Raw genomic sequence first — 18,719 nt, 5'->3', positions numbered from 1 at the left:
CAGAAGGACTGGGGAGAGGTAATAACAGGTTAAGCTTTGATGCAGATCCTGGAACAGCTTTATCAATGTGGTAACAGCAGTTCTGCATTGCTGTCATCTGCAACAGTTAGGTTATCATCATGGGAAAATCAATGACAAACTAAACAGCAGATGGAAAACTTGTTTGATGCAATGAGATAGGAAACATTAAAACTATTAATATAGAGTTTAATTAATGTGGTCACAATGCGTACCTGAGCACCTCCAGAGGTGGTTTGACCGACGGGATGCATCTCAGGTGTGCTTACACCTGTAGTTTCATATAGTCGAGCACTATCTGGCTGTAATCTGATCACCCAAAATGCCTTTTAATGCCATATGTAAATGAGGTATGAGACAGAATAAACGTGGATAAATGTCCATTAAAAACAGTGTGAAGGAAACTCTCAGCGACCCCTGACCAGCATCTGGTTGCTGTGGTTACGGTCAAGGCTGATCACGCCGTATGTGTGTGAAAGTCAATGGAAATGTCCTTAAATAGACAAGTCACGCCTGGACACACAGACATACACACACACACACACACACACACACACACACACACACACACACACACACACACACACTCAGAGTCAGCAAACAGAGTCAGTGGAGTGTGTCAGTTCAGAGGAAACTTCCAGAAAAAGGCCTTTTCACTGCATCAGCACACAGACGTTATAACAGCAGGAATGTAGCCTCAGTGGAAAAGTTGAAAAGGTGTTGTGTTGAGATTGTTGTCTGTTGTTTGTGTTTATGTGAGCAGTTCCCAGAAAATAACTTTGACTGTATCTGGAGTTTATTCCCTGTGAGCACAACAAACAGACTTAATAACCTCATGTGGTCTCAGAGGTGAAGCAGTGAGGCACATTCTATTATATTCTATTATATTTAATCCTCATCCTACCATGGTTCCCTATAGCAGTAGGAGAGGGTTACTATATGTGGAAAGATTGTGAAGTAGCTCAGCTGATGCTCAGAATAGAAATTACGATTTGATGACACAGAACAGGACCTTTTGCAGTTGTGTGTGTGTGAAAACCAGCTTAAAGAAGTCTGAACTTCCTTAAAATAACTTATCCTGCCATAAGTATTGGATAAAATGTTGACATATAATAAAAATAATAGATGAATAGTTACAGTTATAGTTAGTTGTAATTACCTGAAGTTAATGTATAAATGGTTAAAATGGATCATTATAACTGATTAGGGAACAGTTGAAATGTGGACATTTTTATGGTCAGTCCACCAGTGTGGTTCAGACTGAAATACTAGAACATCTGATGGTTTAATTTCTGCAAGATTTTGTACAGATATTCATGGTTCCAGAAGATCTACTGGCTTTGGTGATCCTCTGACTTTTTTCTTTAGTGCCACCAGTGTCAAAGTTGTTGCTTATTCTTTGAAATCTCTGCTGGATACATAGTATATATGGAAATTTACTTGACGGAATGCTATAACCTTTTGGACAGGTATTCACGGTTCCCAGGGGATCAATCTTACTGGTTTTAGTGATTCTCTGACTTTTTATTTATTGCCACCAGTAGGTTTTCAGTCATCCTGTGAATTTTCTACTGGATATGGAAATGCCCATGATGTCAAAATCACATATTATGCTATCATATATGGGTGTGATGTTGTAGACGCATTCTTGCAGCACAGTCTGTTTTTCAAATACTGCTGTTTGTGTTGGAAAAGGCGTATGCATAGTCTTTGTACGCACATACCATTTATACATCCTGGCCTCTGATGGGAAACCATGTTGTTTAGCCACATTTGCGACACAGGAAGCAACAACATCCACAGCACGACAGAAAATTAAACCTTCAGAAAGAGGGAAACAGGTCACATGACTGAGGAGGTCATCCATGTCCTGATGAGCCAAAAAGCAAAACGCTTATCTCTCTTTCCGACATAGTGTTGTTCAGTCAGTAGCATGAATACAGTTTGTCTTGTTGGAAAATAATCATTCTGTATGTGTTAGATTTTACTGGCTAATATCACTGATCCTGGGCATGTTTAGTAATGTCAAGTCAAACAGATGTCTCTCAGCAGCTTCAATCTCTGCTTGAACAACGCTGATTTAAATGTAAACAGACACCACTCACTCCTCTCACTGATAAACAGTCAGTCAGTCTGCTGCAGTTGACCTTTCTTTAATCTGCTCACATCAAACTTACATGTAAAACTCGCATTTTCACCCTGAGCCCTGTTGATATAGATATAAACTTTATTTGTATATTTTTCAGCCACGCTAGCAGCACACCAGTACAATGGCTGGAAATGTCACTCATGCAGTCGGCCCGCCACTTTAGGCCAGGCTGAAATATCTGAACAGCTGCCAGGTGGGTTGGTGTGAAATTTGGTGCAGGTGTTTATGGTCCCCAGAGGATGATTTCTGATCACTTTCGCAATCCCCTGACTTTTCGTGTGGCTTTGAGTGAAATGTTTTAATGGCTATGAGATGGGTTGTCATGAATCTTGGTACAGACATTCATGGTTCCCTCAGAATTAATTAGTATCACATCAGTTGATCCTCAAACTTTGCATCTAGCCTCAGGTCAAAATTACAGTTTGTTATGATATCTGCAAAATTAATGAGATTTCCTTTAAGCCTCAGCTTAGCCTACTTTTGTTTTGTAAGTTGTAATACAGGTGTCCTTAGGTGTCCTAATATACAAAAATAACATGTAAGGCAGAAGTAAACAACTCCAGGACACAATGAGCAGTGTCTGACCCACTGAATCTATCATATTTTTTGCTTCAGGACATATCCGAATGTATGAAGCACTTATGCCTTTAGTCGCATGTGACAGTAAAATATTATATACTGTTGTCAAATCTAAATCCATTTGTCAGTCTTAAGTCTGTGTAATAATGAATGTATGTACAAGAAATTAAGTGGATACATCCATACAGTATCTAGCAAGAAAAACGTGACAAAAATATTGTTCTTGACCTGGGTTAGTTGGCCAGGTCTCTATTTGAGATGAGAACTTTTGTGGCTGTGGCGTAATTTTTTTTTATAAAGAAACTACAACAACTTCCCAGAAACTGTCAGAGCTGATAGAGTGACGAGTGACATAACCGCACGCACCCTCCGGCCTTTCAACACTTATCTGCTCACTGTATCAGTCTTGTTTTCTAAATTTGTGAGGGTCTTGTTGTATGTGTGTGTGGCCAGGAGGAAATGAGGGCCGAGCCGGGTTTCCTGTGTTTTCTAAGGAAACTGTACACAGGCTCTTCTGTGTTTGACTCTGTTATTGTTTCTGAGGAGATCTTAACTGACCCTTTGATCTGAGTGAGGCCCACCTGTGCTCAATGCAGCACTGAACATTAGCTTATATCTGCTAATGCACACCAACATAAACAGCAGTGGACTGGTTTAATCTTGTTGTCTAAACTTGCTCGAACCTGGACAAAAAACTGTTCCTATCTTCCTACTGCTGATCAGTCAGTTTCCAATCAGTGACAGTTCAGCGTGGATGATACCACAAAATTTCACCTTAGATCTCAAGTAACACTGGAATTAAAGATATCAATACTTTTTATCATTAAAAGCAGCTATTGTAATACACTGTAAAATGACATTTTTCAACAATGGAGTCTGGCAGTGATGTATAATGATGTTTCAGGTTAAACAAAAAGGATCTTACTCTTTACTCTTACTCTCCCTGTAGGAATCCTATCCATCATATATATCGCTACCAGACTCCATTGACAAAAACATTCAGTCATTTTACAGAGCAGAACACAGGAGCTGCTGGAATACCACTGCCTCCATCTATTAGTTGATCTGTGTTATTATGTGGTACTTTTACTGATGTAAGGGATCTGAATATTTCCTCCACCACTGAAAGTCACACAATAACACAAACAAACAGATGCAGGCAGTGGTATTCCAGCAGCTTTACCTGCTTTGCTAAGCCTGCTTAGCTTTGTTTTGTAAAGTTCTCTCAGCTCCAGTTTCCTCTGAGCTTTTTTTGTCCTTTTTTTTGGCCTCTTCAGCACAAATGACACTGCATATAAACAATACAAGCAGCTGGTTGTCATCTGTGTTTGTTTTGGTACAATAGCACATGGTAATTGGCGTTCTCGTGGGATTTGAGCATTTGTCTCCAAGACCAGTGGTTCATTTTGTTGTCTCATGTCATCGTAAGCTTATTACTCTTTCCTGACTTTGAAGTTTTTGGTGAAAATAATCTTAATGTGTGGTTTGTCCAGTCTTTGATGGTTTCAGCTTGTCATTAGGTTTGTAACAAGCTAAACAAGGTGATCACTGTATATGTGAGCAGAACAGCAGTGTTCATTTGCCTAATCTGATATGACATGGCATCAATGGACAGTTGTTAATGCCAACATTATCTATGTAGCAATAGCAAAACTTAAAACTGCTTCCTTTTAAAACACATTAATATGTAGTTTATTTATTTAAAAAAAAAAAAAATGCTCAGTAATTTACTACTGCTCGCTGTAGTTTTTGACAACCAGGAGTAAATAGTGCATTTGTTGGGGATTAATTTCAGCAGCGTGTTAATCCACATTTGGTGGTGTAGTGAATGTTTGGGTGAATGTGTGACTGTGGCAACTGTGATATGTTTTTGAACAATGGAGCTCTTCAACACACAGGAATAAGATCACACATGACCACACACAAAATACTTGTTACTGAGAGAAGTTCATTGTTGTCATTATTTTCATTGGATTCATTCACAATTGGAAAATACAGAACATCACCAGACTTTATTCTATAAGGTACTGAAGCAGAAATGGGTGTGTTTCTGTGTGACGGCAGTAGAGAGAGAACAGAGGGAGACAGTTTAGACAAGTGATGGAGGAAAACAAAATGATGGCCAGAGGCAGTGCTAGTCCTAACGTGTGTGTGTGTGTGGCGTCTTTGTACACGCACACACCTTTTCACCTTTCCCACCCTTCTCTCTTTCTCCCTCCTGAGGCTCCCATTCATTCACAAAGTTTTTTTTTTTAATTCTCTCCCCACTGTCCAATCAGTCATCTGCCTCAGAAAAACAGCCCCTAAACTCGTCTCTTAGATTGCGTTTCAATTCCTCGCTGACTCACAGCATCACCTCCTCCCCTGCTCTTTCCATCAGGAGGGAACATGCAGGCTCATCGAGCGGCAATGTCATGTCATGTCAACAGAAAAAAACCTGATGTTGGGTGGAAATAAATGAAAGTTTGAAACTGAGCAGCAGTGACAAGAGGAAGTCTGGCAGTAGTTTGTGTTCATGCTAAAGTACCAGACTTCATTCAGCTTTTAATCAAATTAACCTTAGAAAAATCAGTCACATTTATCCCTTTAAGTCTCTACTTTTGGTCAGTTTTAATTAACCAAAAGTAGTGTGTGTGTGTTTATATTACTCATGAAGGGAGGACATAGCACAGTCACATTGTGGGGACAAAAAGCAAATCTCATTGATGTAAAGTTAAATTTTAGGGTGAACTCTTGGTTTGAGGTTAGGTTTAGGCGAGCAGTAGAGAATGTAAGTCACTGCAATGTCCTCTGAAGTGATTAAAACATGATTTTGTGTTTGTGCAGGTTCTCGGCCGTGTGTTGCTGCTCCAGCTAATCGATGACCTGGTGCGTGGTTACCGAAACAACGAAACATGGTCGTTGCAGTTATTGAATAGCACCCGCATCCACATCCTCCCGTCAATGAACCCCGATGGCTTTGATGATGCAGGCACACACTGCCAGTACAGCCAGGGCAGGTAGAGACACACACATTTTGATGCGTTTACCATTTTTTGTTCTGTGTCAGCTGTTTTTCATCAAACAAGCTCTGACAAAGCTACTGTGCTCTACCAGCTCAGGTACAGCAGACACAGTTAGAGACCAGATGATGAACACAGTGGAGCATTTAGCAACTAAACAATGAAATAGTTCCTTTAGGTGGTGGAGACCAAAAAGAGAGGTAAAAGAGAGGGAATACTTGATACAAACGCTTTTCCAGTGAGATTAAATTTAAGGTGAAAGTCAGGAGTGTAAACAGCTGAGTGATACAGCAGTTGAAGCATTTTTAGTTTCTAAAATGTGACGGATATCTGAGTGAAAATAATTTGTGGGCAAAGCATCGTTTCAATCATTTCAATCATCAACAAAAAGTTGACTGTGTAGAGTGGTAGTCACTCTCAAGTAATGACTGTGAAAGCCAAAAACATCTGGTCTCAGATACTCAACACCATCCATGATGCTCTAAATATATTTTTTTGGATTAATTTTAAACTGGATGTTATTCAACTCTATTAATTATTTTAATCCCCCTAAACATAAACAAAGTTGTTGACGGCGTGTCCAAACACACAACTCTGAGCCTTGATATCACTCTTCTATCCACTATGACACATGAGCTATATTGACAATGATAGTATTTGTAATGTTTTACAGGAAAAAGACAGATTCTGGTATATAGATAATCAAAAATGATCTTTCTGACAGATAACAGAGCAGCACAGGATAAGAATTTAAAATGTATGTATTATTTCACCGGGTCCTTAAGAAGTTTAAGAAGCAGATGGATCAGCTTAGGTTGTGCCACAGTACATGTCAGTCTCCAAAACGTGTGTGTGTGTCTCTCTGTGTGTCTGTGTTTGTCAGACCAAATGTCAAAACAAGATGTTAAAGACTTCAGGAGGATAAACACACTCAAAGCCGACATGCTTGCTGAGTATAGCCTAAACCATGTGACGCTCCAACGCCCAAAACACTCTGATAAGCAGGAAACCAGACGCACACTGTTGATCTATATCACACACATACACATTACAGTAACAGTAAAAACTCTAAGTATCTAATGAGTGTTTTGACTTCTTCTAAAGACTCCTGTATTTGTGACAGTGTTTGGACATTGTGGGGACACATCCGTTCACAGTCTTGTTAAAAAATAAACAGGTTCAAACATGTGTATGTGTGAATACATACATAATAAAATAAATAAATAACCTTATAAGAAGATGTGTATATATATCTATGAGTCAGCAGCTTGTGAGGTCGCTCAATGACCTTTGACCTTAGCTTAAACATTACTAATTCACTTGTCTTTTTTTTTTTTTTGTCTGTTTACATTCTCCCAGTGTTTGTTTGTTTGTTTTTAATCATAAACTCCCCTGTATAAATAAAGAGACACTCACTTCCTGGGTACACTCAGAGGATCGTGGGAAATGGCTGTCAACATGAGTGCCTTGCTCACAGGACCCTCAGCACATACTCCAAAACTGGAACCAGAGAGTGTCTGTGTCATCTCAGCGTAAACAATGTGTATGTCTGTCCATCTATTTCAGGTTCAACCAAAATGGCATCGATCTGAACAGGAACTTCCCTGATGCTTTCGCTGGTCTCCGACGGCAATCACGGCTCGATGAGGAGAAGAGGGAGGCAGAGGTTGGTCAGCCATGTAAAAATACTCCAGTATAAGTGCAAATCCTGCATTCAAAATCTGTCTAAAATCGAAGAGCAGAAGTATCAAAAAGTATACAAAACATCACTGGATGCGTTACAGGTCAGGGCTGTGATTGGCTGGTTGAGGACTGAGAGTTTCGTCCTTTCTGCAAACCTTCACGGAGGAGCTCTGGTGGCCAGTTATCCATATGACAACAGCAATGGAGGTAAACACACTCAAACAAAAACTGTAACTTCACAGATGAATAAAATTGTATGTGTCAAACAGCAGCACTGTCTATTTTTATTTGGAAATCTGAATTTTATTCTTCATTGTATGCTGTTTTATTCTTATAGTCAGCCATTTTTAATTACCCTGTGTACAAAATGTGTTGCGCAAATAAAGTTACAGAGCCTCTTCTCTCATTTAAACATCATTTTCACATCTACTATTTGTAAAATTTGAGCATTTAATATAACTCGTTCTGTTTTTTTCTCAGGAAGTGAGCTGGTGGGTGGGGCCAGCATCACCCCTGATGATGACGTGTTTGTCCACCTGGCCAAGGTGTACTCCCACAACCACGGCTCCATGCACCAGGGTGACAGCTGCAACGACAACGCCTTGTTCCTAGACGGCATCACCAACGGATACCAGTGGTATCCTCTGTCAGGTCAGCACTTTGCTTCAAGTGTTGTTTAGTATTTTTTTCAAGAGACAACCATCTGATCTGGTTCAGTGAACACAGTAATGGAGTAAATGTATTAAGTTACTTGCCACGGCTCCTCACCTTAAAGGTATTTTTCAACCCATATTTTTGGGCTCATAAGTGTCTGATAACATAATGGATAAGATCCTTTTAGTTTCACCAGAAACACAGCTATATATCACTACCAGACTCCATTGACAAAAACAACAATTTTACCTCACAGAACACAGGAGCTGCTGGAATACCACTGCTTCCATCTGTTAGTTAGTTATTGTGTTGTATTTGTACTGATGTAAAGGATCTGAACACTTCCACCACTGAAAGTCACACAATAACACAAACAATCTAACTGCAGTGGTATTCCAGCAGCTCCTGTGTTCTGCTCTGTAAAATTATTGTTTTTGTCAATGGAGTCTGGTAGTGATATATAGTGATGTTTCTGGTTAAACTAAATGGATCTTACTGTTAAATACAAATGTCTGTCTCTGTAGGAATCCTATCCATAACGTTGTCAGACACTACACACTACACACTCCTCCACCTTGACCTTCACACTCTTAGATCACTACATGCAGCTGCACTAAATGTTTACATTTGAGGTCCACCATGCTCGGCAGAACTGACTGTAAACCTGCAGAGAATGAGACAGAAACAGGATGAGGAGCGGCTGCCTGTTCATCACTGCTCTGCCTCCTCTGGTTTCCTGCTGCAGAAACCTGATCTCTGCAACCCAATCACCCAACTGACAACAGCTCCACTTGAGGCGACTATACATCAGGGATTTACACTAAAAACTACAAAGATCGCTTCGTTCTGGTCATATGAATTAATGTCAGATAAGCAGAAAGTTTCTTCCCTGAGAAAACAGATTCAGTCCTTCAGGTGAATCTTGTCTCAGGACAACAACTCTCCTGTCCTGCTTCACTCTCTCTGCTCTCATAGCGTCGTTTCTGGCCACAGTAAAAGCTTTCCATAATCTATAATTAATCAGAGTTGGTTATTTTTGTTTAGTTGCTCTTGTGCCTCTCATGTCTCATGCTGTTTTTAACCATCTCCTTCATGGTGTGTGTCTGTGTGTGTTTCCAGGTGGGATGCAGGACTATAACTACGTGTGGGCTCAGTGTTTGGAGTTGACTCTGGAGGTGTCCTGCTGCAAGTTTCCTCCAGTCAGGGAGCTTCCTGCTCTGTGGACAGAGAACAAGAGGGCACTGCGGGCCTACATCCAGCAGGTCCACCTGGGTCAGTACCTGTTTGTCTGTACACCTCTGTCCACCTGTTCATGTGTTCACCTGTCTTTCTGGAGTTAAAGTGAAACTGAACCAGATTTGATGCTTAATAATCATCTTATATTTGTGTTCAGGGGTCAAAGGTCGTGTGTTTGATGCTTCAGGAGCGCCAGTGCAGAACGCAGTAGTGGAGGTCAAAGGTCGCAGGAACATGTGTCCGTTCAGAACTGACCGATATGGAGAATACTACAGACTGCTGCTACCTGGAAACTACACCTTCACAGTAAACACACACACTCTCAGAGATACAGTGACCTCTAGTGGTAGAGCTCTGGTTATTGCAGTTACACTCTCATGAGACATTAACCACACTTCTTCTGATCTCTTTGACCAACAGGTGACGTACCCAGGTCACGAGGTTTTAACAGAGACACTTAATGTCCCGTATGGTCCTGATCAATACTCTGCCATGAAACACGACTTCCTGTTACAACGCACCCCAACTGACCCCACCCAAGTTAAACCCACCCAAGTTAAGCCCACTCCGACCTGTAACTACACATTACACCTGGAGGCGGGCGGAGCCATCACCAGGCCCACATGGACAGGGCTTAGTGTGGGGCTTTGGTTTGTGGCGGCGCTCCGATCTATTACTGCCTGAAGCCACCTGGCGCTCTGGTTTTTAAAGCAACGTTTTGACGACAGGATTTTGGCCATCTGCGCCGATGACATGTCCTCCTCCCTCAGCCACCATGGTGGTCCCTCCCCTTCTGCTACATAGCCAAGATGGTGACCAGGAAGTGTCCGCTGTTCCACTTTTTGACATCCTGGCTCTTATAGCAAGTGTGATTAGGGAAGTACATAAACTGAGACACAGCATCCGGCTGTTTGTTCCCTCAAAACACCATCAAGACGTTTCGCTATTGATCAGTGTCTGAAATTCATGTGTCCAAAGTTGAACATGACACGAAAGGTTTGCACAGATTTTCTTCACCCTGCAAAATGAGTTGCAGATTGCAGAGATTTCAGAGAAAATTATTTACTCTGCGACAAAATTTCTCCAGTTTAAATGCTGCTGTGACTGGGCCCAACAGTAATTTTAATTTGGAGCCTTATTCCTCATTAATTGTGAAAAAAATGTATTGACTTCTAAAGAGAAATTTGGTGTTTTAGACTCAACCTGAACTGAAGAGCAGGAAAAACTCCACAGGGCCTTATTTTTCCATATTTTTGGATGTAAATGATTCATACAGACCAAAATGGGTAGGATTCCTACAGAGAAAGACATTTATACTGAAAAGTAAGATCCTTTTAGTTTAACTAGAAACATCACTATATATCACTACCAGACTCCATTGACAAAAACAGGAACATCAGTAGAATCTGGTAGTGATATATAGTGATGTTTCTGGTTAAACAAAAAGGTGTTCTCAGTGGCAGGGTACGCCGCTCTTGCTCAATACTTAACTGATTCCAAAGGTTTTTGTCCCTATCAATCATTTATACCCAAAAACATGAGAGAATAAGGCCCAGGTTCAAAAATTAGTTCAAAAGGAGTTATCCTTTAAGGGAAAAGACAGAGGAACCTCAGGAGAGTTACATTAAAAAGTTGTAACAATAATAGAAACACAAAGTGCAACTTCACTGCCACTTTCCTGCACTACAGAGTTCAGTACTCTTGCAGGAATAAACAGGTTTTAAATATGGTTGTGCCTTCCTCAAAAGGCAGCTGGGAGTTTATTGTACTGAAAAAGGGGGTCACAGGAGGAGAAAGCTCTACTGCCTGGAGGGGTTTATCTTAGGATGACAAGACGTCTTTCCTGCTGAGACGTTACAGCATGTGAAGGAGTGTAGGGAGAGTGATAAGGCTCATTAAGTGTGGTGGAGCTAGACTGTAATTTTATATGTGAGGAGGAGCACTTTAAAATTAGCACTTGCAGGGACAGAATGCTCTTTTTAGAAAGGGAAGTATTTAAGCCAGAGAAAAGGACGTTAACAGTAGTCAGCGCTCGCTGTGAAATTAAGCGATCCTCGTGACGCCACACAAACACACATTACTCATCTGGTCTGAACTCACTGAGGTGCGTTTGATTTACAACACTGCAGGAACAAACTGAGTCATCAGACATGTTCACACAGGCATTTATTCTTTTCTGCTTATTTCAACACAGTCATGCCTACAGTTCAGTCCAGTGGTTCTCAACCTGGAGCTTCACACTCAAAATTAGTCCAAGGGATCACAAGATGATTAACAAGAGAGGAAATAAGAAAGGACTTCTCTGGGACAGGAATTCTGATTATTTTATTTACGTTTTTCCTATACTGAATGTTTTTATATGCTCAGACCTCTGAAAATGTCAGAGACACAGACAGATACTGAGCTTTAGATACCTTTATTACCTTTTATACCTTTATTTATGCACTTCCCAACAAAAACAAAGCAGCCAAGCAGCTTGTATTTCTACGGAAGCCCTTTTTCCATCACTGAGGAAAAAAATAATGATAAGAATCCTGTAATTCATTATTATGAGAAATTTTCTCAAAATAATGACTTCATATTTCTAAATAATGACTATCTAAGATTAAGTTATTATTCATTATTTTAAGAAAGTTTCTCATCACAGCAACTTAAAGCAACTTTTTCCATACATTTCTCTGCTGCTAAACCTAGTGTAGCTTCTGACTACACAACAACAGAGAAAAATGTTACTTCTGATTGAATAGAAGTAGTAGAACTCAGTTCTTTTGTATTGGTAAAAGAAACAACAACAAAGCACTTAATATTGACTTTAGAGGTATATAAAATAGATTGAATACAAATGTACATAACAATGATAATAATCAACATAAATACAATAAACCAATTAAAAAACATGAAAAATAGAAATAAAGTAACCCAACTTTTACATAAATTAAAATACACTTAAAAATACCTCAAAGGCGCCACCTGGTGGTAGAAGCTGTGCAATACATGCAGAAAAATCAGGACTACATTAAATACCAACTTGTGAAAAAGCAGCATAAACAAACATGTTACTTTAGTAAATCTGTAATTTCATCTGTCAGTTGAATTATATTTAAAAAATATTGGATAATTCTTTGTTTTAAAGGGTCACAAGCCAATAAAGGTTGGGAATCACTGGTCTATGACAATCTGATGACTGGGAATCAAACCTCTAACAGCTGAACCCTCAGCTTAGTCGGTTTCTGTACATAGTATATATATCTATATACAGCATATAGACGCTGAGAGCAGCTCCAGTAACCAAACAACAGGTGTGATTCCTGTTTTAACACGGGGTCAGAGGATCGGGAACGTCCTCGCTCATGCTGCTTGGCATTGATCCACGACTCATTTCACTCTTCTTCACAACTGAAACTCAGCGGCCTTCAGCAGATTCTTCCCCTCACTCAAACTTTATTTTTGCCAAATATCAGGTATTTATACTTTTGTACTGTTTGATATTAAAAACTCCTCTGTGCCATGTTGAAACTACAGTGACTGCAGGTTTCAGTCACACCTGAGATGTTAGACCTCAGTCTAATTTTTACATTTCTTCTTAATGTTTCATTACACTGTAAAACACCACAGACGACACTGAATCCTACTTTGGACTTGACCTGACGTGAACTGTCACTGCTCGGTAAGACTGGTTCTTGAAGGAAATATATTAAAAGTCATAAAAAACTGAAAAATTGTAATGTGTTAATTGATGGTCTCATTATGAGCTCCCTAACTTGGATTTAATCTTCTTTAATGGTTTGGGAGTTAATGTATTTTGTCTTTAAACCATAGAAAAGGTTACATTTTTTCTATCTAAGTCAACATGAAGACAAAATGCTACCTTGAAATTATGAGGTAAGTTATTGTCAGAAATATTGCATTTGACAAGACACCAAGTCAGAATTTGAAATAAGTCAAAACATTATGAGAACTGAGTGACTGTGGTGAATAAACAGCTAAATTTAAGTTGAAAATATTACTTTCTAAGTCAACTTTATGATACTGAAAATTATTTTAAATTATACCTAAGTCGAAAATCTGAAAACATCATGAGACAATGTTGATATGATTTATTTTCTAATTGCTCATCTTTTAATGTGGTATATTAATTATTTCATATTTATTTAAATAATTCTAACTGTTCTTTTTTGGCTATAATTTGATTTCCATATTTTGATAAGTTAAGTTCTCTTTGTTGATTTTTCGCGGTTAAGTGCGTGGATTTAATAACACATCCATGCTTAACCTAGGTTATCAGGAGGGTAAACCAGTCGATGATTCGACCAATCAGAAGTTACGTGGAGTGGACGCTGGCTGGCGTGTGTCGTCAGTGGTCATGACGTCAGTCGTCACTGAACGTGAGTGGAGTGGAGTGGAGAGTGCAGCGGCTGCCAAACAAAGTCGGAAAAAAGGAGTTTAAATAGCAAGAAAGCCTATGTTTGAGTGGTCGCTTTGTCGTTTAGGTTTGTTAGAACTGTGAGGAACTTCACTGCTGAAGAAATTTAGATGCTAAGACAAGCTTTGGAGCTGTTTTCGCCGAATACGAGTGAGGCTGGACGCTGAACACACCTGCAGCGAAGGTAAGCTAACAAGCTAACTAATTAGCTGCGAGCGTCAGCATTAGTGATGAGTGTTAGCATTAGCTGCGAGCATTAGCCCTCTCTTTAGTGATACCTTTTGGCCTTGTGTCCATCTCCAGTCGTTTTTTATTTCGTGGGTAGGAGTGTAGGTGTATTTCTGTGACTAAAGCAGTTGTATCGGGACTGAACTCTGACATGAGGTCTGTACTATGAAGGGAGTTTAACCTATGCTGGTTATTAGGAGAATTCAGGGTTGACAAACCCTGGCTGTCTCAGCCTGTAAACTGTACTAAGACGGTGGTTACAGACGTGCACCATAATTTCAGATGAAGATCGCACGTTAAGTCTGTAGGTTTATGAGGCATTTGACTTCAATTTAACAGTAATTTCAGCTGCAGCGGTGCAGCTGTGGCGGAACCTGGCTCAAGTCAGGATGAAATATAATCTTTTAATAGCCTTAATAGCCTTTTATAGCCTTTTAAAACGTTGTATGCATTTAATATTGTATATTTTAGTGTGTAGTGTACAATTACAACAGCCTGTGGCATTATATAGTTTTTCAGGACAATTAGGTTACTCCCGAACTTACCCGAGACCAGTGACCTCGCTTCCTAGTACAGGCCTCAGGCCTCTGAGATGTAGGCGCTAACATGGGCGAATGATAACAAGATAGTTGTCTGTTTACAACTCTTTGTGGACTTGTTCTGTCTCTTTGAGTCTTTGCAATTTTGTGATACTTCGTGAATCTCGTGATCACGTTGTGTCCTTGTTAGTTCCTGATTATTTTGTGTCCCATTATGGCGGTTTAGCATCTTCTTGTGATTGTTTTGTGTCACTTGGTGGTCATTTAGCATCATTTAGCGTCGTAGTTTTGCATTACCTTATGTTTTTACCAAGTCTTTTTTCTAAATCTCTTAGTGGTCAGCTTTTTGTCCATTTGCATTGTTTTGTGTCTTTGTGGTTGTTTCCGTGTCCGTTCATGGCAGCGTTGTCTGGCTGATTTGTGTCTCGTTGTAGTTAGTTTTCTCTTTTTTCCGTAATCTGTTCGTGTCCATCCATTGCTCTTCTGATGTATATCAGTGATCAGTCATTTGTTTGTGGTGACCTGATTCTTGACTGAGCTCAGTTTTGTAAATACAGGTTTGTAAAGATTTTAATTCCTTGTCTCCCCTAGTTTAAATCAATCATTGTGTATGAAAATGAAAAGTGTGAATCAATTTGTAAAAGTTCCTCAGAATAGATCTGAAGTAATGCACTTAAAAATGAGAAGTTCACCTCAAAGTGTAGTTTTCAAGATTTTAGCAGAAAATGTTCACAAAAAAATTCACTGTTGAAGCTTGATGAATACTTTGTAGTGCTGTTTTTGTATTAGTCTATAAGTTTTTCACATGTTATTGTTGTGTTTTCCAGGTGTTTACCTGTTGAGCTGCTGCAGCCTGGAGGGAAACACCAGCTCTCACCTCACAGACCAAACAGGTTGGTGTCCTAAACATTCACTCAGTCTGAAAAACTCTTATGTTGATGAGCTAAAATATTAACATCAGCAACTGCTCAGTGTTACTGTTTCACTCACCTTTGTATTTAATGAATGTAATATTGAATATAATAACAGATTCATGTCTGTAAAATGTTAGAAAACACTTAGGCCTGTTATAGTTTCTCAGAGCTCAAGGTGATGTCTTCAGATGTTCCTTTGTCCAATCAACTGTATTTAATTTATTGTCACATGACAAAGAAAACTTAATTTCTCATGTTTGAGAAGACAGTATTTGGCTTTTTTGGTTGAAATAATTATACAAACATTTCTCAATTATTTTATACAATAACAAATTTAAACCAACAAATGTTAAATTCTTATTAATTATCTGAGTGGTAAAATATCTTTATTTCAGACTGAATATTATTAGATATTCAGGACAAAGTTTTAGTTTTTAATTGATAAAATATAGCTGCAAACAACACTGTCCAAATCAATCAATAAAATATTAGTGTTATTACTAAGATGTTGTAATTGTAACTGTTAAACAAAAGTTCAATGATGATTTAAAAATATCTTTGCAGTGAAACTGTAAAACATCCTGCTGTTAGAAACTGTCTGACTTTTGTAAATCCAGAATACAAAGATTTTGGTAACACTTTGTTAGGCTACACTTATTCACCAATAACTAGTTGTTTTTTAGCATGCATGTTTGCTCTATGATTAATAAATCTAAATTAAGTCTCTCTAACTCAGAATATGTTCCCTGTTGTATAGTGAGGTCTTGATCATCAGTTTTGTTGTTAATAAGGGAGAATTACTTTTCTAGTGTTACTACTACCTTACAAGGTCCATACTGAACAAAGTATTTTTAAGATCCTCCTTACTTCAGTAAGCAGTAATTAGGAGGTTGAGGGAAAACTCTTAGTAGTTGTAGAATAAGGGATTTATGATTAAGAGCCAATATGCATGCTACTAAGCAACTAGTTAATGATGAATAAGTGTAGCTTAATATAAAGTGATAGCAAGATTTTATATAAGATGATTGAATCAGGAGTGAGATGAGGCCTGAGAGTTTATCAGGTACATGTGAAATGAAATGAAACGTGTTCTGTCAGATACAGAACGGTACACTGCAATGAAATGAACAATGGAAGTAAAAGTCAACTAATACTATTACAGTTTGAAGTTCAGTATCCAGACACCTTGTGCTTTTATTGTGAAGGTTTAAATGTGTCTGATGTTTGTGCTGAATTATTGATGAGGAACAAGTGATAAGAGTATTAATAATTTTCCTTTGTATATTTCTCTTTTATTTCCTTCAGGTGTCACCACTTCATCCATGAGTCCAGAGTTCAGGACTAGGACAGAGTCCTCCAGGTAATTCAGAATCAGGATCACATCAGCTGTTCACCAGAGACTTCACTGACTCAGACATTAAACAGTTTAATAGATCAGTGATCAATCTTCAGTCTGAACAGAAACTGAATGAAACACAGTTTCAAAGAAAAGGAACAATTTAAACAATATTACAACTAAATATTTAGATCCAGAATCTGAGGATAAAATGACTGTGTCTGTAAAGATGCAGTGAAGTGTTTTTATTCTCATTTAATGACCAGTTCTGTTTTGATTAATGTCATGTTTTGTTTTTCAGGTGAACTCACAGAAACCACTGGATCCACTCGAGGTGAAGGTAGGAAAATGTTTTTATTTCTATTAAAATCACATCAGGGAACTTTAAACAAACAGTTTAACTCTTAAATTTAACATAGAAACAAAAACCAGATGTTAGAAATTAAACAAGTAGTGATGTAGGAATGTGCTCATATTAAGTAGTATTTAAATGTACTTACTAATACTAGTAATTCCAATGTAGTACCTAAAAGTAGTAATTTACAATAATAACATTAGTGTTTAAATAGTAGTAAGTAAAAATAGTATGTAAGCAATAACTAACACTAGTAACTAAAAGTATCAACTTAAGATGGTGTTTTCAAGTAGTAACATATGATAATGTTTAAATATAGGTACTATATTTTTTCATTTTTTCATCAGTTTCATTTTTATTATTTCAAGTAGTAACATAATAGTATTTAACCGTACTACCCAAAAGTATAAATAGTACTTAATTACTAATAATAGTAATTAAAAGTAGCTACTAATAGTAGCAAGTAATTAGTATTCAAGTAGTAATATAATAGTATTTAATGGTATCACCTAAAAATATAAATAGTACTTAATTACTAATAATTAATAATAGTAATTAAAAGTAGTTACTAATAGTAGCAAGTAATTAGTATTTAAGTAGTAATAGTATTTAATGGTACCACCTAAAAGTATAAATAGTACTTAATTAATAATAATAGTAATTAAAAGTAGTAATAGTATTAAAAGGTATCACCTAAAAGTATAAATAGTACTTAATTACTAATAATAGTAGTTAAAAGTAGTTACTAATAGTAGCAAGTAATTAGTATTTAAGTAGTAATAGTATTTAATGGTACCAACTAAAAGTATAAATAGTACTTAAAAGTAGTTACTAATAGTAGCAAGTAATTAGTATTTAAGTAGTAATAGTATTAAAAGGTATCACCTAAAAGTATAAATAGTACTTAAAAGTAATTACTAATAGTAGCAAGTAATTAGTATTTAAGTAGTATTTAATGGTACCAACTAAAAGTATAAATAGTACTTAATTAAAAGTAGTTACTAATAGTAGCAAGTAATTAGTATTTAAGTAGTAATAGTATTTAATGGTACCACCTAAAAGTAGTTAGTATTTAAGTAGTAATAGTATTAAAAGGTATCACCTAAAAGTATAAATAGTACTTAAAAGTAGTTACTAATAGTAGCAAGTAATTAGTATTTAAGTAGTAATAGTATTAAAAGGTATCACCTAAAAGTATAAATAGTACTTAATTACTAATAATAGCAAGTAATTAGTATTTAAGTAGTAATAGTATTTAATGGTACCAACTAAAAGTATAAATAGTACTTAAAAGTAGTTACTAATAGTAGCAAGTAATTAGTATTTAAGTAGTAATAGTATAAATAGTACTTAATTACTAATAATAGTAATTAAAAGTAGTTACTAATAGTAGCAAGTAATTAGTATTTAAGTAGTAATAGTATTTAATGGTATCACCTAAAAGTATAAATAGTACTTAATTACTAATAATAGTAATTAAAAGTAGTAATAGTATTAAAAGGTATCACCTAAAAGTATAAATAGTACTTAATTACTAATAATAGTAGTTAAAAGTAGTTACTAATAGTAGCAAGTAATTAGTATTTAAGTAGTAATAGTATTA

At 37.4% G+C, this 18,719-nt stretch overlaps 1 protein-coding gene and 1 long non-coding RNA gene across 2 annotated transcripts; both read left to right on the top strand.

The window, feature by feature from the left end:
• Window positions 1-5,545: 5,545 nt before the first annotated feature.
• LOC108885735 (carboxypeptidase M) lies at window positions 5,546-13,284 on the top strand (the record flags this gene model as incomplete). The annotated part of the gene is made up of 7 exons (XM_018680155.2): window positions 5,546-5,745; window positions 7,315-7,414; window positions 7,533-7,638; window positions 7,912-8,082; window positions 9,205-9,357; window positions 9,479-9,627; window positions 9,742-13,284. Coding segments are annotated over 7 exons (1,143 nt in total), but the record flags the coding sequence as incomplete, so codon positions are not given.
• A 422-nt stretch (window positions 13,285-13,706) lies between these two features.
• LOC108885734 (uncharacterized) lies at window positions 13,707-16,767 on the top strand. The gene is made up of 3 exons (XR_001961281.2): window positions 13,707-13,928; window positions 15,339-15,404; window positions 16,731-16,767. It is a non-coding gene; the product is annotated as an uncharacterized LOC108885734 (long non-coding RNA).
• The last annotated feature ends 1,952 nt before the right edge of the window (window positions 16,768-18,719 follow it).

This window comes from Lates calcarifer, unplaced genomic scaffold (assembly GCF_001640805.2).
Source record: "Lates calcarifer isolate ASB-BC8 unplaced genomic scaffold, TLL_Latcal_v3 _unitig_1018_quiver_1615, whole genome shotgun sequence".
In the NCBI taxonomy this organism is placed as follows: domain Eukaryota; kingdom Metazoa; phylum Chordata; class Actinopteri; family Centropomidae; genus Lates; species Lates calcarifer.
This window is presented reverse-complemented; position numbering and strand designations above follow the sequence as displayed.